The 16,374-nt window shown below is 40.5% G+C and overlaps 1 protein-coding gene across 2 annotated transcripts in view; it reads left to right on the plus strand.

Annotated features, from left to right (window-relative positions):
* The window catches only part of SNX25 (sorting nexin 25), a 131,767-nt gene that overhangs the window by 38,000 nt on the left and 77,393 nt on the right, over nucleotides 1-16,374 (plus strand). For both annotated transcript variants that reach the window (XM_047855152.1, XM_047855154.1), the window contains exons 3-5: nucleotides 2,467-2,683; nucleotides 9,803-9,975; nucleotides 11,104-11,290. In XM_047855152.1, the coding sequence (XP_047711108.1) occupies nucleotides 2,467-2,683; nucleotides 9,803-9,975; nucleotides 11,104-11,290 (577 nt within the window). The remainder of the gene's footprint in view (nucleotides 1-2,466; nucleotides 2,684-9,802; nucleotides 9,976-11,103; nucleotides 11,291-16,374) is intronic.

The raw sequence follows: 16,374 nt of genomic DNA on the forward strand, positions 1-16,374 counted from the left end.
TTTTCGATGCCTCCCCCATTAGTCTTTGGCAAGTAATGGTTCTCAGCTGTAAGGCTTAGCTATCTTAAGTATCTTATCACTGAGGCCAGTGGAATCACTAGGAGAATTTAGCTAAACCTTTGTACCTATGTGTCTGTGAACAAAATTCTTGATGCTCTGTGCATGTTTTTGACCTATGAGATTTAAGATGCTATTTTGTAAATTATTATAAATTTGTAATGCAGACATTCTGGAAATGTGGAAAAGCATTGGATACACTTTCACAGTTGATATTCTGAGAAAAAAGCTGTCACAGAATATTAAAACAAGAATGGTGTTTTCTTTGACTTGCGGGCTGTTGCCTATATATGGAATCCTCACACAGGATGAATACTGATCCTGAGCTGGGGGTTCCATTTGTGACTCAGTTTTCTAGGAAATATGACCCCCACCTTCCCCCACTAAGCGCATTTAAAATTGGTGTGTAGTGGCCAAGATGAGTAAAATGAGCAACAAATCCTGGAATGCACAGGTATTTGAGAATTATAGGTTAGCCTTTTGTAGGCCAGCTGTGAAGTAAATCAGGATCCCAAGTTACATTTTGCTCCATAGGATTCCTGGGGACAAAGCAAAGCAAGAGGATGAACTATTATCTGAGATGACGTATGGTCATATCAAAATTAGGCCAAATCAAGTGGTATTTGAAGAAGGAAAGAAAAAAAAACCTTGAGAAATAAGCAGTGCTTAAAATATAGTACAGGTGTCCTTGAGCTGGAACATGAGTATGTGTTTTTCTCTTGGGGGAATTGCCACTTAAGCCCAGTACCATTTTTATTTTTCAGTCTTTATCTTCCTTCTCTATGGACTTGAGCTGCCCTGAGCAGTACAGTGACTTCTGTACAGAAGTGGTAATGGAGTATGTGGCTAGTCCAAATTAAGATGTGCTAGAAGTATTAAAATATATCCCAGATTGTGAAGACTTAGTATGGAAAAGAATTTCATCAATATATAGTATTGAATATGTATTGATATCCTAATATTTTAGATATATTAGATGAAATATATTATTGAAATTTAACTGTTTCTTCTCCTCCCCCCCTTTTTTTTTTTTACTAATTTTTAAAAAAATGTTTATTATTGAGAGACAGAGACAGAGCATGAGCATGGGAGGGACAGAGACAGGGAGAGACACAGAATCCAAAGAAGGTTCCAGGCTCTGAGCTGTCAGCACAGAGCCTAACGCGGGGCTCGAACTCACAAACCGAGAGATCATGACCTGAGCCGAAGTCAGACGCTTAACATACTGAAACAGCCAGGCGCTCCTCTTTTTCCCTTTTTAATGTGGCTACTAGGCGCTTAAAATTACATATGTGACTCTCCTTTTTCTGTTGGATAGCACTGGTCTAGAGCTCAGGTTTTTTATTCCTAAGGCATAAAATTGGTACAGAATTAAGAAAAGAGAGACTAGGAATCTTCCAAAGAAAGTGGTCAGCTACAGATGCTGAGCCTGGCGTGATACCTGACGTAGGGGATTCTTCCTGCGTTGGGGTCTCACTAAGAGACAGAAACCACACAGTACGTGAACAAGAAAGTTTAATATAAAGTTTTATTAACTTATAAAGGGACTTAGCTACTGAGAGATAAAGAGAACTCCAAAGAATACAAGAAGAGCAGATAATGGGAGCAATCACTACCCCTAGGGCCAAGCAGAGCACGTTAAGGAGGGACACATTGGAAGAGGGTTCTTTCTTCACCCTGGAGCTGAGATCCGGGCTTGACCGGAGAGGGCACAGCCGTGGCTGTGGTGGAGCGGTTTGGGGAGACACCACAGGTGACAGGAAGCCACCCCCAGGGTGCTAGCACAATTCTCTGGGAAGCTGCCCTCTGAGTGCCATTGGAATCTGCTGGGGGTGGGGTGGAGTGAGTGCCATCTGGTGTCCCACATGCTGCTGCATGCAGCACGCTGCGGGGGCAATCGGAGAGGAATACACGGGAACCAGGAGAAGAAGCCCCTTCCTCCTCCACAGTCACTCCAGCATCCTCTCCCGATAAATCTTGGCATGATCTGGGTTGGCAAAGAAGAAATGTTTACGGGGTCCATCTCCAGTATCCTAAAGCAGGGCAAAAAAGGGTGCATTTGGAGCAGAGAGGCAATAAACTGATGACTGGCACGCTCCATAAGTGTGTTGCCACTGTGTAAGATGCTCTGTTGTTTTGACAAGTTTAGATAGTTTGGCTCCAAGGTAGAATATTTAAAAATTGGGCCGTCTATGAATTTTGAGGACAGATGGTCACCACAATCCTAGAATTTTAGTTCGATGAGAATCTTTTATTTTGAAATATTTTAGGAAAGATTACTCCTTCTCTTGTTTCGTTATCTACTCTCTTTATATTTTAAACAGTGAATGTTAAAGAGTAGCTTCCAGTAGAAATGCTGTCTTGGTATTTCATTAAAGTTTTACTCCTTGCTCTGTTTATTCCTGGTAGTGTTTGACTACAGTTACAGAGATTACATTCTGTCCTGGTATGGAAATCTCAGCAGAGACGAGGGGCAGCTTTACCATCTGCTCTTGGAAGACTTTTGGGAGATTGCCAGGCAACTGCGCCACAGACTGAGCCACGTGGATGTGGTTAAAGTCGTCTGCAATGATGTTGTAAGAACTTTACTCGCTCATTTCTGTGACCTGAAAGCTGCAAATGCCAGGTAACTGTTTGAATATGAACAACCTCCCCCACTTTTTTTCCACATTAAAATATTTTTCTATTGTAGAAAGGGGTCAAAGTCAAGATAAAACTCTAGAATTTTCTGCCTTCTTGTTGGCACTTGGCTTGAAATGTACATATGTTGAGGGGTAATAATTATAGTGTGCTGACAGAGTAGTTGTTTTTTTTTTTTTTTTGTATTAGGAGTACCTATACTGTGAAAAGTGTCTGTGAATTTACAATTTTTGGAAAAGTTTAGAATTCATGTTTCTTTTTGTGAGTCCTGTGTTAAGAGCTCCGTCTCATCATAGTATCCTGAAAATTGACTATTATTTATTGACTATTTATTATTACTACTACTTTTATTCTGAAATACCAACTTCCTTATTTTAGTTTAATTCCTTTTTTTTTTTTTTTTTACATTTTCTTTTTTTTTTTTTTTTTAATTTACATCCAAGTTACTTAGCATATGGTGCAATAATGACTTCAGGAGTAGAATCCAGTGATTGATCCCCTAAATAAACACCCAGCGCTCATCCCAGCGAGTGTCCTCCTTAATGCCCCTTGCCCAGCCCTCTTTAGGAATCTCCTATGGTTTGTCCCCCTCCCTGTTTTTATATTATTTTTGCTTCCCTTTCCTTATGTTCATCTGTTTTGTATCTTAAATTCCACATATGAGTGAAGTATGATATTTGTCTTTCTCTAATTTCGCTTAGCATAATACCCTCTAGTTCTATTCATGTAGTTGCAAATGGCAAGATTTCACTCTTTTTGATTGCTAATATTCTGTTTTATATATATACCACATCTTCATTATCCATTCATCAGTTGATGGACATTTGCGTTCTTTCCATACATTAGCTATTGTAAATAGTGCTGCTATGAACATTGGAGTGCATGTGCCCCTTTGAAGCAGCACTCTTGTATCCTTTGGATAAATACCTAGTAGTGCAATTGCTGGGTTGTAAGGTAGTTCTATTTTTAATGTTTTGAGGAACCTCCACACTGTTTTCTAGAGTGGCTGCACCAGTTTGCATTCCTACCAGCAATGCAAAAGGGTTCCTCTTTCTCCCCATCCTTGCCAATATCTATTGTTTCCTGAGTGGTTAATTTTAGCCATTCTGACCGGCATGAGGTGGTATCTCATTGTGGTTTTGATTTGTATTTCCCTGATGATGAGTGATGTTGAGCATGTTTTCATGTGTCTGTTGGCCATCTGGATGTCTTCTTTGGAAAAGTGTTTGTTCATGTTTTTTGCTCATTTCTTCACTGGATTGTTTTTTTGGGTGTTCGGTTTGGTAAGTTCTTTATAGATTTTGGATACTAACCCTTTATCGATATGTCCTTTGCAAATATCTTCTCCTATTCTGTCGGTTACCTTTTAGTTTTAATGTTTGTTTCCTTCATTGTGTAGAAGCTTTTTATCTTGATGAGATCCCAATAGTTCATTTTTGCTTTTGTTTCCCTTGCCTCTGGAGACATGTTGAGTAAGAAGTTGCTGTGGCCAAGGTCAAAGAAGTTATTGCCTGCTTTCTCCTCTAGGATTTTGATGGCTTCCTGTGTTACATTTAGGTCTTTCACCTATTTTGACTTTATTTTTGTGTATGTGTAAGAAAGTGGTCCAGGTTCATTCTTCTGCATGTCACTGTCCAGTTTTCCCAACACCATTCCCGGGTGCCCCTGAATGTCCCATTATTGAGTGAGTGCAAGAATGCTGAATTACAGCATTTCTAACTTGCACGTAAAAGTCGTCTTATTTAAAGGAGTGGCCTTCTGCCTGTTTGGATATGGGCTCAGTAGGAGAGGCGCTCCTTACAGTTAATGTGGCCTATTCTCACTGATATTATTCTATCTCTACTTTCAGGGAAGAGGGAGGGTATCTGACAGACACACAGGAGGATGAATAAGCACTGGCATCCTTACTGGGCAGGTGGTAACTGCTGTTGTCTCCTAAGAAGCCCTGCTGTGTGAATTTACCAGCGAGCAGCTCTCTTTTGCCTTGTGCTGTTGCTCATTGGGGCCCAGCTGGTAAATGTCATTGTCCAGCAGCAGCTCTCTGTTCCCGGCTATATTGCCTCTTTCTAGGAATCATTTTCTCTCCCAAAGTCTACCTGGCACAGGTTTATGAGATCAACATTTACAGAGCCATCTCATGCCTATTACTTTCCAGCTTGCTGCCCTCGGTGTGTTGCAGTTTTTAAAAACCCGCGACCCATAGTAGGAAATACATTTTCTTTTTTTTTTTTTTAATTTTTTTTTTTCAACGTTTTTATTTTATTTTTGGGACAGAGAGAGACAGAGCATGAACGGGGGAGGGGCACAGAGAGAGGGAGACACAGAATCTGAAACAGGCTCCAGGCTCCGAGCCATCAGCCCAGAGCCTGACGCGGGGCTCGAACTCACGGACCGTGAGATGGTGACCTGGCTGAAGTCGGACGCTTAACCGACTGCGCCACCCAGGCGCCCCAGGAAATACATTTTCTAATGTGACCTAATTTCATAAAACAGTACCTTTGTTACCTGTGATAACTGATACCTTTTTGTTAACTTTCTTTTTTTTTTTTTTTTTTAAATGGTGTTGGGGACGAACTAAATTTTATTTTATTCCTTGTGGCTCACAACCTAGGTTTGAAAAAATTATTGTAGAGCAGCGGTTCTCAGATTTTTTTGGTCTCAGGTCCCCTCTATACTCTTAAAAGTTACTGAAAACCTGAAAGCACTTTATGTGGGCCCTATCTCATGGGGAACTGGAGCCAGGTTGTACTGGGTTTGCAAGAGCTGACTGTGCACGTCTCTTCCCTACTTTGAGATCAATGGCATCACCTTGTTAGCTTGTAATTGGCCATGGTGGGAGTATTTACACAGTGCAATGGGCCAGTACTACAAATCAGAGTGTTTTCCCCCTTGGGGAGCCACTTGTTAAACCTAATACCACCTCCCCTCTCATTAGACTACCAATATTTACCGTATCAGATATTAAAAGTAAGAAATTTTTAAAGTGCATGAATACACAATACACTTCCCATTAGCCAGTAGAGTGATGTCGGCCCACATCAGGTAGCCTCTAGAAGCTCCCCGATGCCTCTGAGAACAGGAGTGAAAAAGACAAGTGACATTTTGTACTGCACATAGGGGTCCCCAGACCACCCTTGGCAAACTGCTGTTGCTAGAGAAAGCAGCTTCCAGTAAGGGCGTATGGGAACAAATAGGGAAAATGAGAGAATGAGGACTCTTGGCTTATATCCCTGGCGTCTCAAAAGCTTCAGCCTCTCCTTTTGAGTGTTTAGCAACCCCTTAGAGCTTCTGCTGGTTTGCTCTGGTATCTGTTGTATAAAGTGCTCCTTTGTTCTGCCTGGCAGATACTGTCCAAGACTTGTTTGAACTCCGCAGAAGCTCATTTTAAAGTATTTACATTATTGTCCAGTAGAAGACAGTACTTTAAATCCATGGTTTATTCCAGTTGGAAGACTGATAGATTTAAGTTTGGGAGAAGAGCAAGTGGTTGGAGAAATTTAGTATTTTTATGATTATCTAATTTGAACATGAACACATATTTTTCATGGAGACGTTTGCCAGCTTCTGAAATTACTGCTTTTGTGACTAATATATTATGTTTATATATATGTATGTATATGTATATATATATGTGTGTGTATATATATATATATTCTACCCAATATATTTTGTGACTAATATATTTTGTGACTAAGATATTATGGGTAAAGCATTGCAATAATAGAAACAGAGAATTGATTCCATTTTAGAAACGCCTTCTCCCTGGGCTTCTAGTTTTCTTATACCAGATTTATTTTGCTGAGATCTGGGCTGTGCCCAGAAGCTCTAGTTGATGATTTTTATTAAAGAAAAAAAAATCCACTCTATCCTAGTATTATAGATATTTGAAAAAGTGCCAGTAGGTTACGGGTGTTTTTCATGTAGATGATTGTGCCCTGGAAGTGAACCGCAGAGAACTCCTAACTGATTGTGCATTATCTTCTACAAATCACTCAGTGAGACTTGCAGACATTGTGTCCAGGTTTGATGGCTGTGTCTACACTTGCTTGCTCCAGGTAAACAGTGCCCTCGTCCTAGAAATCTCTATTGGTGTGCAGATATCTGTTGGCTGTAAAAGATTTTGGCAGCCTGGGAAGCACCCAATTGAATTGGCCACTGTCAGACAAGAGAATAATAAATTGCATTAATAAAAACAACACAATACACTGGTTGACTGTTAGGGAATTGTGTGGAGGCAGCTTTCCAGTCAGCTCATATTTATTTCCAGGCTGACATTCTGTTGCTTTGTAAACCCAGATCACATTTAATTCTTGCCTCTGCTGCTTCTTCCTTTGTCCCATCTGTCTGGTTCCAGCATGTTTCAGAAAAATCTAAAACTGATTTTTCGTATGCTGTTTAATCAATAGCATCTTTAATTTCATATTCTTCTTACAATGTCTTTGTGTTTTGTTTACTAGTCAAGCACAGGCATGCTAAGGGGGAAAATAATTTTTATTAATGTATTCTGTCTTTATCTCTGAAATTCCCTCCCCCCGCCCCGCCCTTTCATCTTTGCAGTCATTGATTATAGAGCAGTATAAAGAGTCTGGACTTGAGAGTCAGGCAGAATAAGGGAGTTATTTCTACTATTTATTACCTCTGGCTTTAGACTATTCACGTAACCACTCAGATCCTCAGTATTCTCATCTGTGAAATGGTGATGATGGTATCTGCTTCTTGGTGTAGTTGGGAAGATTAAGTAATGTACATAGGAAACTTATAAAAAGCTAATGTTTGCTCACTCAAGGAATGAGAACCCACATGTAAGTAGTAGGAATTGCAGTAAACAAATGATTGATCCGCACTGGCACAGGAGGATGCTGCCTGGATGAAGAAGGCTCATGGTCACCTCCTGACCCAGAAGTAGCCAGGTGCTTCGAGACTTTTTCTTGGGTTCTCAAGCAGTACCTGATGTCCACTGACTAGAGGGCATGGTGGGAATATCCTGCTTAGAGTGAACAGAGGGATTCCAGGGAAGCATTTGCCTCTCCTTTTTCCATAGATGGAGCTTGTTTGACTAGCTGTCTGGCCTTTGGCTCACTCAGAAAGTTTTCCGTAACTCAGTTTTAGGAGGGAGATGAATTTGTAGAAGTCTGCGGACCAGGCTCTTTTTTATGATCTACCTTTCATTGGAACAGAGAGGGAATTGTATACACTTTGAGAGGGATTTTGGTATTATAGTAAGAAGCCTCTCTTGTTATTTTTTTTGGGGGGGCCAGCTTTTCCCAATAATCATTAACCAAATACATACTTTAAAGTTTTACCCTTAAATGTGCTTGACATGACAAAACTAGCATCTAGATCTTACTATTTTTAATTAACATTAGCTGGCAGCATAGAGTTTAAAATAATTGAGGATGCCATTTTAATTATATTATTTTTATTTTTTAAGGTAAACCCTACCGCCAATGGCTCAAACTCATGACCCCAAAATCAAGACTCCCATGTTCTACCAACTGAGCCAGCCAGGCACCATTGAAGATGCCATTTTTAAAAAGTAAACATCTATCAGTACATATGCAAAGGCTTATTCTTAAAATCTGTTTATTTTGTTGGCTTTGCATATTTGTATTGAACCTCTTGCTTGTTGTAGAAGACAAAGAGGAAATCTTTCTTTTTTAGAGTACTTACTCTGGAAACTAGTCTCCATTCTCTAGTGGAAAAAGAAAGCGCAGTGAACTCCCAGGAGGTCTAGTGGTAAAGGTGCCAATATGCATGTGTTTCATTTCCTATGTAGTACCCAGTGCCCAGTATGATTGCTCCCCCTCTGTAGTGTCCCCCACCCCACCCCCAGGATTGACCACTAGTTACTGTAAGAAGTCCCTAAATTTTATGTCTTATCTGGTATTAGATATTAGAAAATTAGCTTCCCAGTCTTTCTTGGTCACTACTGCTATCAAGATACTATGGGAAAAGGAGGCATAGAAAGTTCTACTTTCTACTCCTCTTCACTCAGATCCTCCAAATTAACGGTGCTAGGGTAAGAATAGGTCAGTACCCATAGGGAAGCCTTTGACCACAGTCACAAGACTGTTTAGAAAATACTTGGGATGAGTGCCTGGGTGGCTCAGTCAGTTGAGTGTCTGACTCTTGATTGTGGCTCAGGTCATGATCCCAGGGTTGTGGGATCAAGCCCTGTGTTGGGCTCTGTGCTGAGTGTGGAGCCTGCTTAAGATTCTCAATCTCTCTCTCTCTCTCTCTCTCTCTCTCTCTCTCTCTTTCTCTTTCTCTCTCTCCCTCTCTCACTCTGTTCCAACCCCTCCCTCCCTGCCTCCCTCTCAAGTAAAATTAAAGAAAATACTTGGGAACCTCACAGAAGGCAATTTGCCACCAATTATGTAGCATCAAGTCATGGACCCTTTCCTCAGCAGGAAAACCCACAGAACTTTTTTTTTTTTTTTTTTTTTACATTTATTTATTTATTTTTGAGAGACAGAGACAGAGCACAAGTAGGGGAGGTGTAGAGAGAGAATGAGACAGAATCTGAAGCAGGCTCCAGGCTCTGAGCTGTCAGCACAGAGCCCGACGTGGGGCTCGAACCCACAAACCAAGAGATCATGACCTGAGCCAAAGCTGGATGCTCAACCGACTGAGCCACCCAGGCGCTCCAAAACCCACAGAACTTTTATCTCATGATTACCTAATCAGGAAGGCTGCCCACTGGCTAGTGGCCCTGGTTTATGCTTTCTTAGTTTTCTTTTTTTTCTTTTTGTTGTTTTCTTTTTGTTTTTTTTTTTAATGACACTGTAGGATCACATTTAAGAAGACATCTAGGAGACTTGAAAATAATCCAGTTAAAGAAATACTCCTACTTTCCTGGATTGTTGCTATGATTTGGGAGTCGTGTATAATTGTTGATGCTTCTTAAGGTTTTAAATCCCAACAGCCCATGCATTTGCATTGTGATTGGGAAAATTATTGGCTATTGATATTTCTGAGGAGTGGACACATTATTAAAACAGATATATTCTCCATTTGAGATATTTTATATTTAATGAGACATAATCAAATTGTTTCCAGAGATTTCTTTCCTTCCTCTTCCCTCTCTTTGTTAATTTTTTTTTAGACATGAAGAACAACCAAGGCCTTTTGTGCTGCATGTGTCCCTGAGGAACGCGTATGATGAAGTGAGGTTCCTACAAATGTGTTCTCGGGTTCTGGTGTTTTGTCTCCTCCCCTCAAAGGATGTCCAGTCTCTCAGCTTACGTATAATGCTTGCAGAAATTCTCACAACAAAAGGTACTTTTATAAATAATTCATATCACTAATGGGATGATCATGTAAACAAATGCACTACATACTAATGTGATAACCCTTTGTATACACCTATGCAGACCTTGTATATTGTGGGACAATATGCAAACTAAAATATTTTCAAATTTTCAAAGTTTAAGTGCCACTCAAAGAGGGCATTTTTTGGCCATCCGTGATAATCAAGTCTTTTATGTAACATGTTGCCAAATGCATAGTCCATTCTGTTGTTTATTTTGATACAGGATAATCCGTCCTTATGCCCTTCACAGGGAAACATCCATTTGGGATAGCTTTTGAGTTATCCAGGTCAGTCATACATACAGCAATGAAAGAATATCTATACTCCAGGGTGCGTTTACTTAAAACACTTTTAAGATAGAAGATTCATTGATAATGCCTATATATGATTTTGTGAACTTACAATGAATACAAAAAGGAAGGGTACCACAATATAATGAGTTACTACAGAAAGTATATTGAGGGAGATGCTTGGCCAGAATAAGAAAAGTGGAAGAAAATGCGACCTAAGAGAAATTTCTCTTATCTCAAAATCTCAAATAGCACTGCCTTTGATATGCATTGATGGAGTATCTCATTTATGACCTGTGGCTGTTAGTGGATACCAACCACAGAGAAAAGGGAACTTTTTAACTGCAAGTTGGTAGGATGGATTGGGGGGTAGTATCATTGGCTTTTTAACGGCCTCTTCCCGGAGGTCTGCTTTCACCAGCTGGGAGCACGTTCACTTTTCTCTTTTGGCAGAAGCACATAATGAGCCTTATAAAAGAAATAAAAGAAAAAAAGATCTGCGTGCTTAATTTTGATATCTCTGTTAGGAACTTGAGTTCCAAATGACTTTCTTTCATTTTTCCTTTAAAGTTAACCCTTTTGTTAAGACAACCACTTGCTTGTAGCCCTAGCTGGTAGCATATCCAAGGGAAGGGCGGCTGCCTGTACACGCACACGTGTTTTGGAATATCTGAGTCGTTCATATGTTCCCCACTTGGGTAGTTTAAAAACGTTTCCTGACTGTTGTTTCAGTTCTGTAAAGGAAAAACAATTCCTCCAAAGGACAGTACCGTTTTCAGTGGTGCTTTCTTCTCCTTCCCGCAGTCTTGAAGCCGGTAGTGGAGTTACTTAGTAATCCAGATTACATCAACCAGATGCTGCTTGCCCAGCTGGAGCGCAGAGAACAGATGAATGAACATCACAAGAGAGCCTACACCTATGCTCCTTCTTATGAAGAGTTCATCAAGCTTATTAACGGCAACTCTGATGTTGAATTCTTGAAGCAACTAAGGTATTTGGCCTTTAATTATAGCCAAGTTATAATAGCTACTAATTATCATCCTCTGCTGTGTTAGGTTAAAAAAAAAAATGTGGTTGTCAGGGAGGCAGAAATAAAGGAAGCCCGTAAATCTCACGATTCAGTGACCACTAAATTTAACCAGCTTCTCCTTTAGCAGAGGAAGTTTTTTGTTTTTGTTTTTTAAAGTATCATGTTTTTCAAGTAATTAGGTTATAATAGATTGAAAGCTGTTTCTTTGTAGGAGGACCTGCTTAGCCGGATAAGCAGATGCTTACCTTAGAGAAGCATTGGGAGGAGATGATGTGTTTTTAAAATTACATAGTAGAACATTGTGTTGATTTTCATTTTTCTTAGAAAATGCAGGCCCAGGTTTGGGAATCAAGGGTTCTTGACTAATTGTTTTGAAAAAATACGATTCAAATGTACCCCAGGAGTCTCTTTTATAAGGGAGTTCAGTCTTCCTTACCATATTTGAGATACCTTAGGGGTGACTGTGTTTTTGTGTATTTATTTTTTATTTCTTTGGTATGTGCATATACAGTATGATTATATTGTAGTGTATAGTTTGTGGATTTTCTAGGCTTTTGTAGTTCCTCCTCTATTTTAGTGTCCCCAAACAGTAATACATGAGGAAGAAAGGCAATTCTGATATGTCAGTTTTGCTTCTGGTAAGTAATTTCCTTTTTGATCATGTGACTCTTGAGCTGATAGAGACCCCAAGGCCCTATATCCCAGATTTGTTTCCTGAGGTTTACAGGTTATGCCCACTCAAAGGTCATCCTTTCCATGGCTTTCTTTGACTCCTTTTAAAGTGTCATTCCATAGAATGTGAAAGAGCACACAGTGACAGGACATCCTTGTTGCCTCCTCTTCCCCTTAAAATTGCCAACCCACAAGTGTGCGCGCGCGTGCACACCCCCCCCCCCCCCCCCCAAGTGCTGGAGATGCCATTCAAGCCTGTACTCCAGTATTCCTCTGTCTGGCGCTCTTACACCTATTGTTCCCAGATGTCCTGCCTGTGGTGTGACAAAGGTATCATGATGACCAATATCTGTGAAATGGGAGTTTTTTCTTAGGACATTGTTTGTGAGCAGATGGTACTTCATGTTGCTAAATTGTGGAGGTATGGCATTCCTAAGTACTTTTTCCCTGTCAAGCAGTCTTTCCACAATATAGTCAGATGTGGACCATTTGGTAACTCCCAAGGGAGTTTAAGATAACAATCTAGGACCAATGGTGGCAGGTACTTACCTGAATCAGTATTCGTTTTCTACTTCTAGATTTATGAATGAGTGTTCCGTTTTGTGTACCAAACAAAAAAGTCCCAGCACTGCACACATGTTGACCTAGATAACCATGTAACAAAAAGGTACCAAAAGACTTTTTAGAATCAGAAGTAATTATTTTGGACAGTCAACCATTGGTACTCTAGCCCAGTTCTGTATTATAAGATGAATGGATCTTGATTAAAATTAATAGTCTACCATTTTCAAAATGTACTAATCAAAGACTCAGAACTATTTGAAATGCCATAGATGTCGTAATGTTGGCAGTTCATTATCTAGTAGGTAAAGAAGTAACTCAGCAAAAATTGACCTTTAAAAAAATAAAAGCCCCAGGATGATGAGACAGCTTGCTTTTGCCACAGTAGGAGCATTTTGGACTGCCTTCACTTGAGCGGCTAAAGATTACACTAGAAATCCTGATTTGACATTTTCCCTTTAAAATGATGAAACAAAAATGGCATGAGTGCTTCACTCTTTCCGTAAGACCACTTTCTCCTGATGTCATAAATAGAGCAGTACTAAAGGCTAACGCACTGGGTGTGTTGAGAGGCAGGCCCTCTGTTGATCACTGAGAGGCTTAAGGGGCAGTAGAAATGCTGAACTGAACAGTGTTTTTATTTTTTGCTTAAACCTTGAGATGCAGTTTACAACCCATTAAATTCACCATTTTAAAGTGTGTGATTCAGTGGTTTTTAGTGTATTCAGACTGTGCAACCATTACCTCCAATTCCAGAATGTTTTCATCATTCTAAAAAGAAACCCTGTACCCATTAGCAGTCACTGCCCGTTGCTCCTGCCCCCAGCCCTTGGCAGCCCCCAATTTACTTTCTGCCTCTGTGGACATTTCATATAAATGGAATCATGCAACATGTGGCCTCTTGTGCGTGGCTTCTTCTGTTCAGCATGGTATTTTCAAGGGTCAGCCATGTTGTGGTATGTATCAATACTTCATTTCTTTCGTTGGCTGAATAATATTCCATTGTGTGAATATACCACATTTTGTTTATTCGTCCGTCAGTTGAGGGACCGTTTGGGCTGTTTGCATTTTAAAGAATGCCTTTTTGAGGTACCGTTGAGCATCTGCAGAAGCAGTATCAGTGACTTGATAGAGTAAAATAAAATGTTGTGGATTCTTAACCTCTTCCTACCTCCATCTCTCCCCACTGTATACCTGCCCCCAGCAAGGGGTGATAGAGTACAAGACACCAGGAAGGGGTCTCCTTCTGTGCATTACTCCAATCCCATATATATTCCTCTGCTCTTTTGCGCCCTCCGCAGCAGTCCACTTCACTGCTGGGGTCTGTTGCCCACAAAGTCCAGAGTCCATTGGGAGGATCCTTGGAGGTACTTTGGTGATTAGATAATCAAATTCTTAAAGTGCCCATTCTATTAGAAACAAAAAGAATACATTTTCAGATTGAGTTATGTTTATGTAATGACTGAGCACAACTGGAATGACCTGTTTTTCTGCCCTCTGTCTCTTGGTAAACTCAGTTCCTCGTGAACATCTTGGGAAATACGTTGATGGCTTACTTTGGAAGGGCTGCAAAATTCTTAGAGTAGACAGCAAAAATTATGGGATCATGGTAATCCTGAAGCATAGATAGCCTCCTCAACAAGCTTGGCCCCTGAAGAACCTGGGGGAAGAAATACCGTGAAGGCATTTTTCTCAATGAAAGATATGCACATCCAGAGTTACTTTCTTTCTTGTAAAAAATTTTTTTAACATTTATTTATTTTTGAGAGACAAAGTGAGACAGTGCGTAAGTGGGGGAGGGGCAGAGAGAGAAGGGGGACACAGAATCTGAAGCAGGCTCCAGGCTCTGAGCTGTCAGCACAGAGCCCAACCGGGGGCCGGGGGGGGGGGGGGGGGGGGCGCTCAAACTCATGAACTGCAAGATCATGACCTGAGTCGAAGTCGGACGCTTAACCTGAGCCACCCAGGTACCCCCAGAGTTACTTTCTGAATACTCTTATAAATGCTGAATTAACCCTCAGTTTATTCTCACTATTTATTTATTTATTTATTTATTTATTTATTTATTTATTTATTTACGTTTGTTTATTTTTGAGACAGAGAGAGACAGAGCATGAACGGGGGGAGGGTCAGAGAGAGAGGGAGACACAGAATCTGAAACAGGCTTCAGGCTCTGAGCACAGAGCCCGACGCGGGGCTCGAACTCACAGACCACGAGATCATGACCTGAGCCGAAGTCGGACACTTAACCGACTGAGCCACCCAGGTGCCCCTATTCTCACTTTTTAAGAGAGGGGTTTATGGGGGGGTGGGAGGGAGGGGAAAGTGGGTGATGGGCATTGAGAAAGGCACCTGTTGGGATGAGCGCTGGGTGTTGTATGGAAACCAACTTGACAATAAATCTCATATTAAAAAAATTAAATAAAATTCATAATACTAGACTGGAAAAAAAAATAAATGTATAATTGAAGTTAAAAAAAATACTGAATTATCCTGAGGCATCCTGCTCTGACCTATGACTATGAGACAGTTCCTTGGACTTTGCTGTAAGAGAAAATGCCTGGCAGTTCTGTTTGATATGGCACTGGTATATCTTTTATCCAGGGGGCAGTATCCCCATTCACTGTATCTGAAGGTAACCTAAAGGCTACCCTGTATTCTCTGCTTCTTGCACAGATTGCACTAGAAAGGCGACTGGGAACAACTCTTCAGTGGCAGAGGTTGATCTTTTTGTTCAAAAAAGGTGATGTTGCACAAATAACCTGGCTACTTGGCTGCTTATTTATCTGATAGAAAAATTGCGCTCTATTCAGGGCTCAGGTCTGCTTACTGTTATTGAGAGTCAACACTGCTTTTTATCAGACTCCTGTCTAAAGCCAGCATCGATGAAGCTTATCAGCTGCCTGACACTAATGGAGCTGCTTTTTGCAATCATAGTCTGAACTATTCTGTTGTTTTTCTTGTACCATTAGAGTCCTCTGCTGCCTAACTTTATTAGCATTTTAGGTTACTGTCTTCACATTGGTCTCAGTAAGATTTTGAGATAGGCTGCCTAAGGCAGGGAACGTATCTTATTTAGACTAAGCAGTTGATGAAGTCATCCGCTTTTATTTCATACATATTTGGGAGATAGATGCATATTTTCTAAAGGAAGCAAAGTCATTAAACTCTGTTGGGTTGAAATGCATCAAAAACAACCAAACCAAAAAAACTTTGATGGTGATATTTGTAGTTCCGTGGTAGTTTGTTTTTTTCTGAGTCAGCATGAGCTGCTTTTACAGCAAGATTATAGAGCTAGAAATGCTCCCTTCAAGAACACTAAACCAGGTGTTTTTGACCTTGACTATATATTAGAATCACCCAGGCTTTAAAAAAAATTACAGCTGGATATTCCACTGTCCTTTGTAGCTATTTCCTTTTTCTTCTTTTCTGGCATCCAAGATGTTGAAGTGAGGATGTGGTGGCTGGACTGGCACAACATTTTAAATTTTCCAGTGTCTTCTAGTGGAAGCAGTGATCCACTCGGCTAACAAAACAGGAGCCAGGAATTGGAATGTCATGTTGATGGAGGATTTTCAAGGACAACTGACCAGATTTCCCACTGCCCGTCTGGGTGGTGGGATGGTTTTTGGTCTAGTACTCTATGTTGTACCGTTGTGGCAAGGCAGGAGAGTGCTATATCCCATACATACATTGGACAAATACTGCTTTCCTGGACTGGACATTTGCCAGAGTTCAAGAGATGCCAAGCACATGCTCAAGAAAGGGAAAACTTCTTTGTTTTGAAGCTGCCATTTATTGAATATCTCATA

The sequence above is a fragment of the Prionailurus viverrinus genome, chromosome B1 (genome assembly GCF_022837055.1).
Source record: "Prionailurus viverrinus isolate Anna chromosome B1, UM_Priviv_1.0, whole genome shotgun sequence".
NCBI lineage: Eukaryota > Metazoa > Chordata > Mammalia > Carnivora > Felidae > Prionailurus > Prionailurus viverrinus.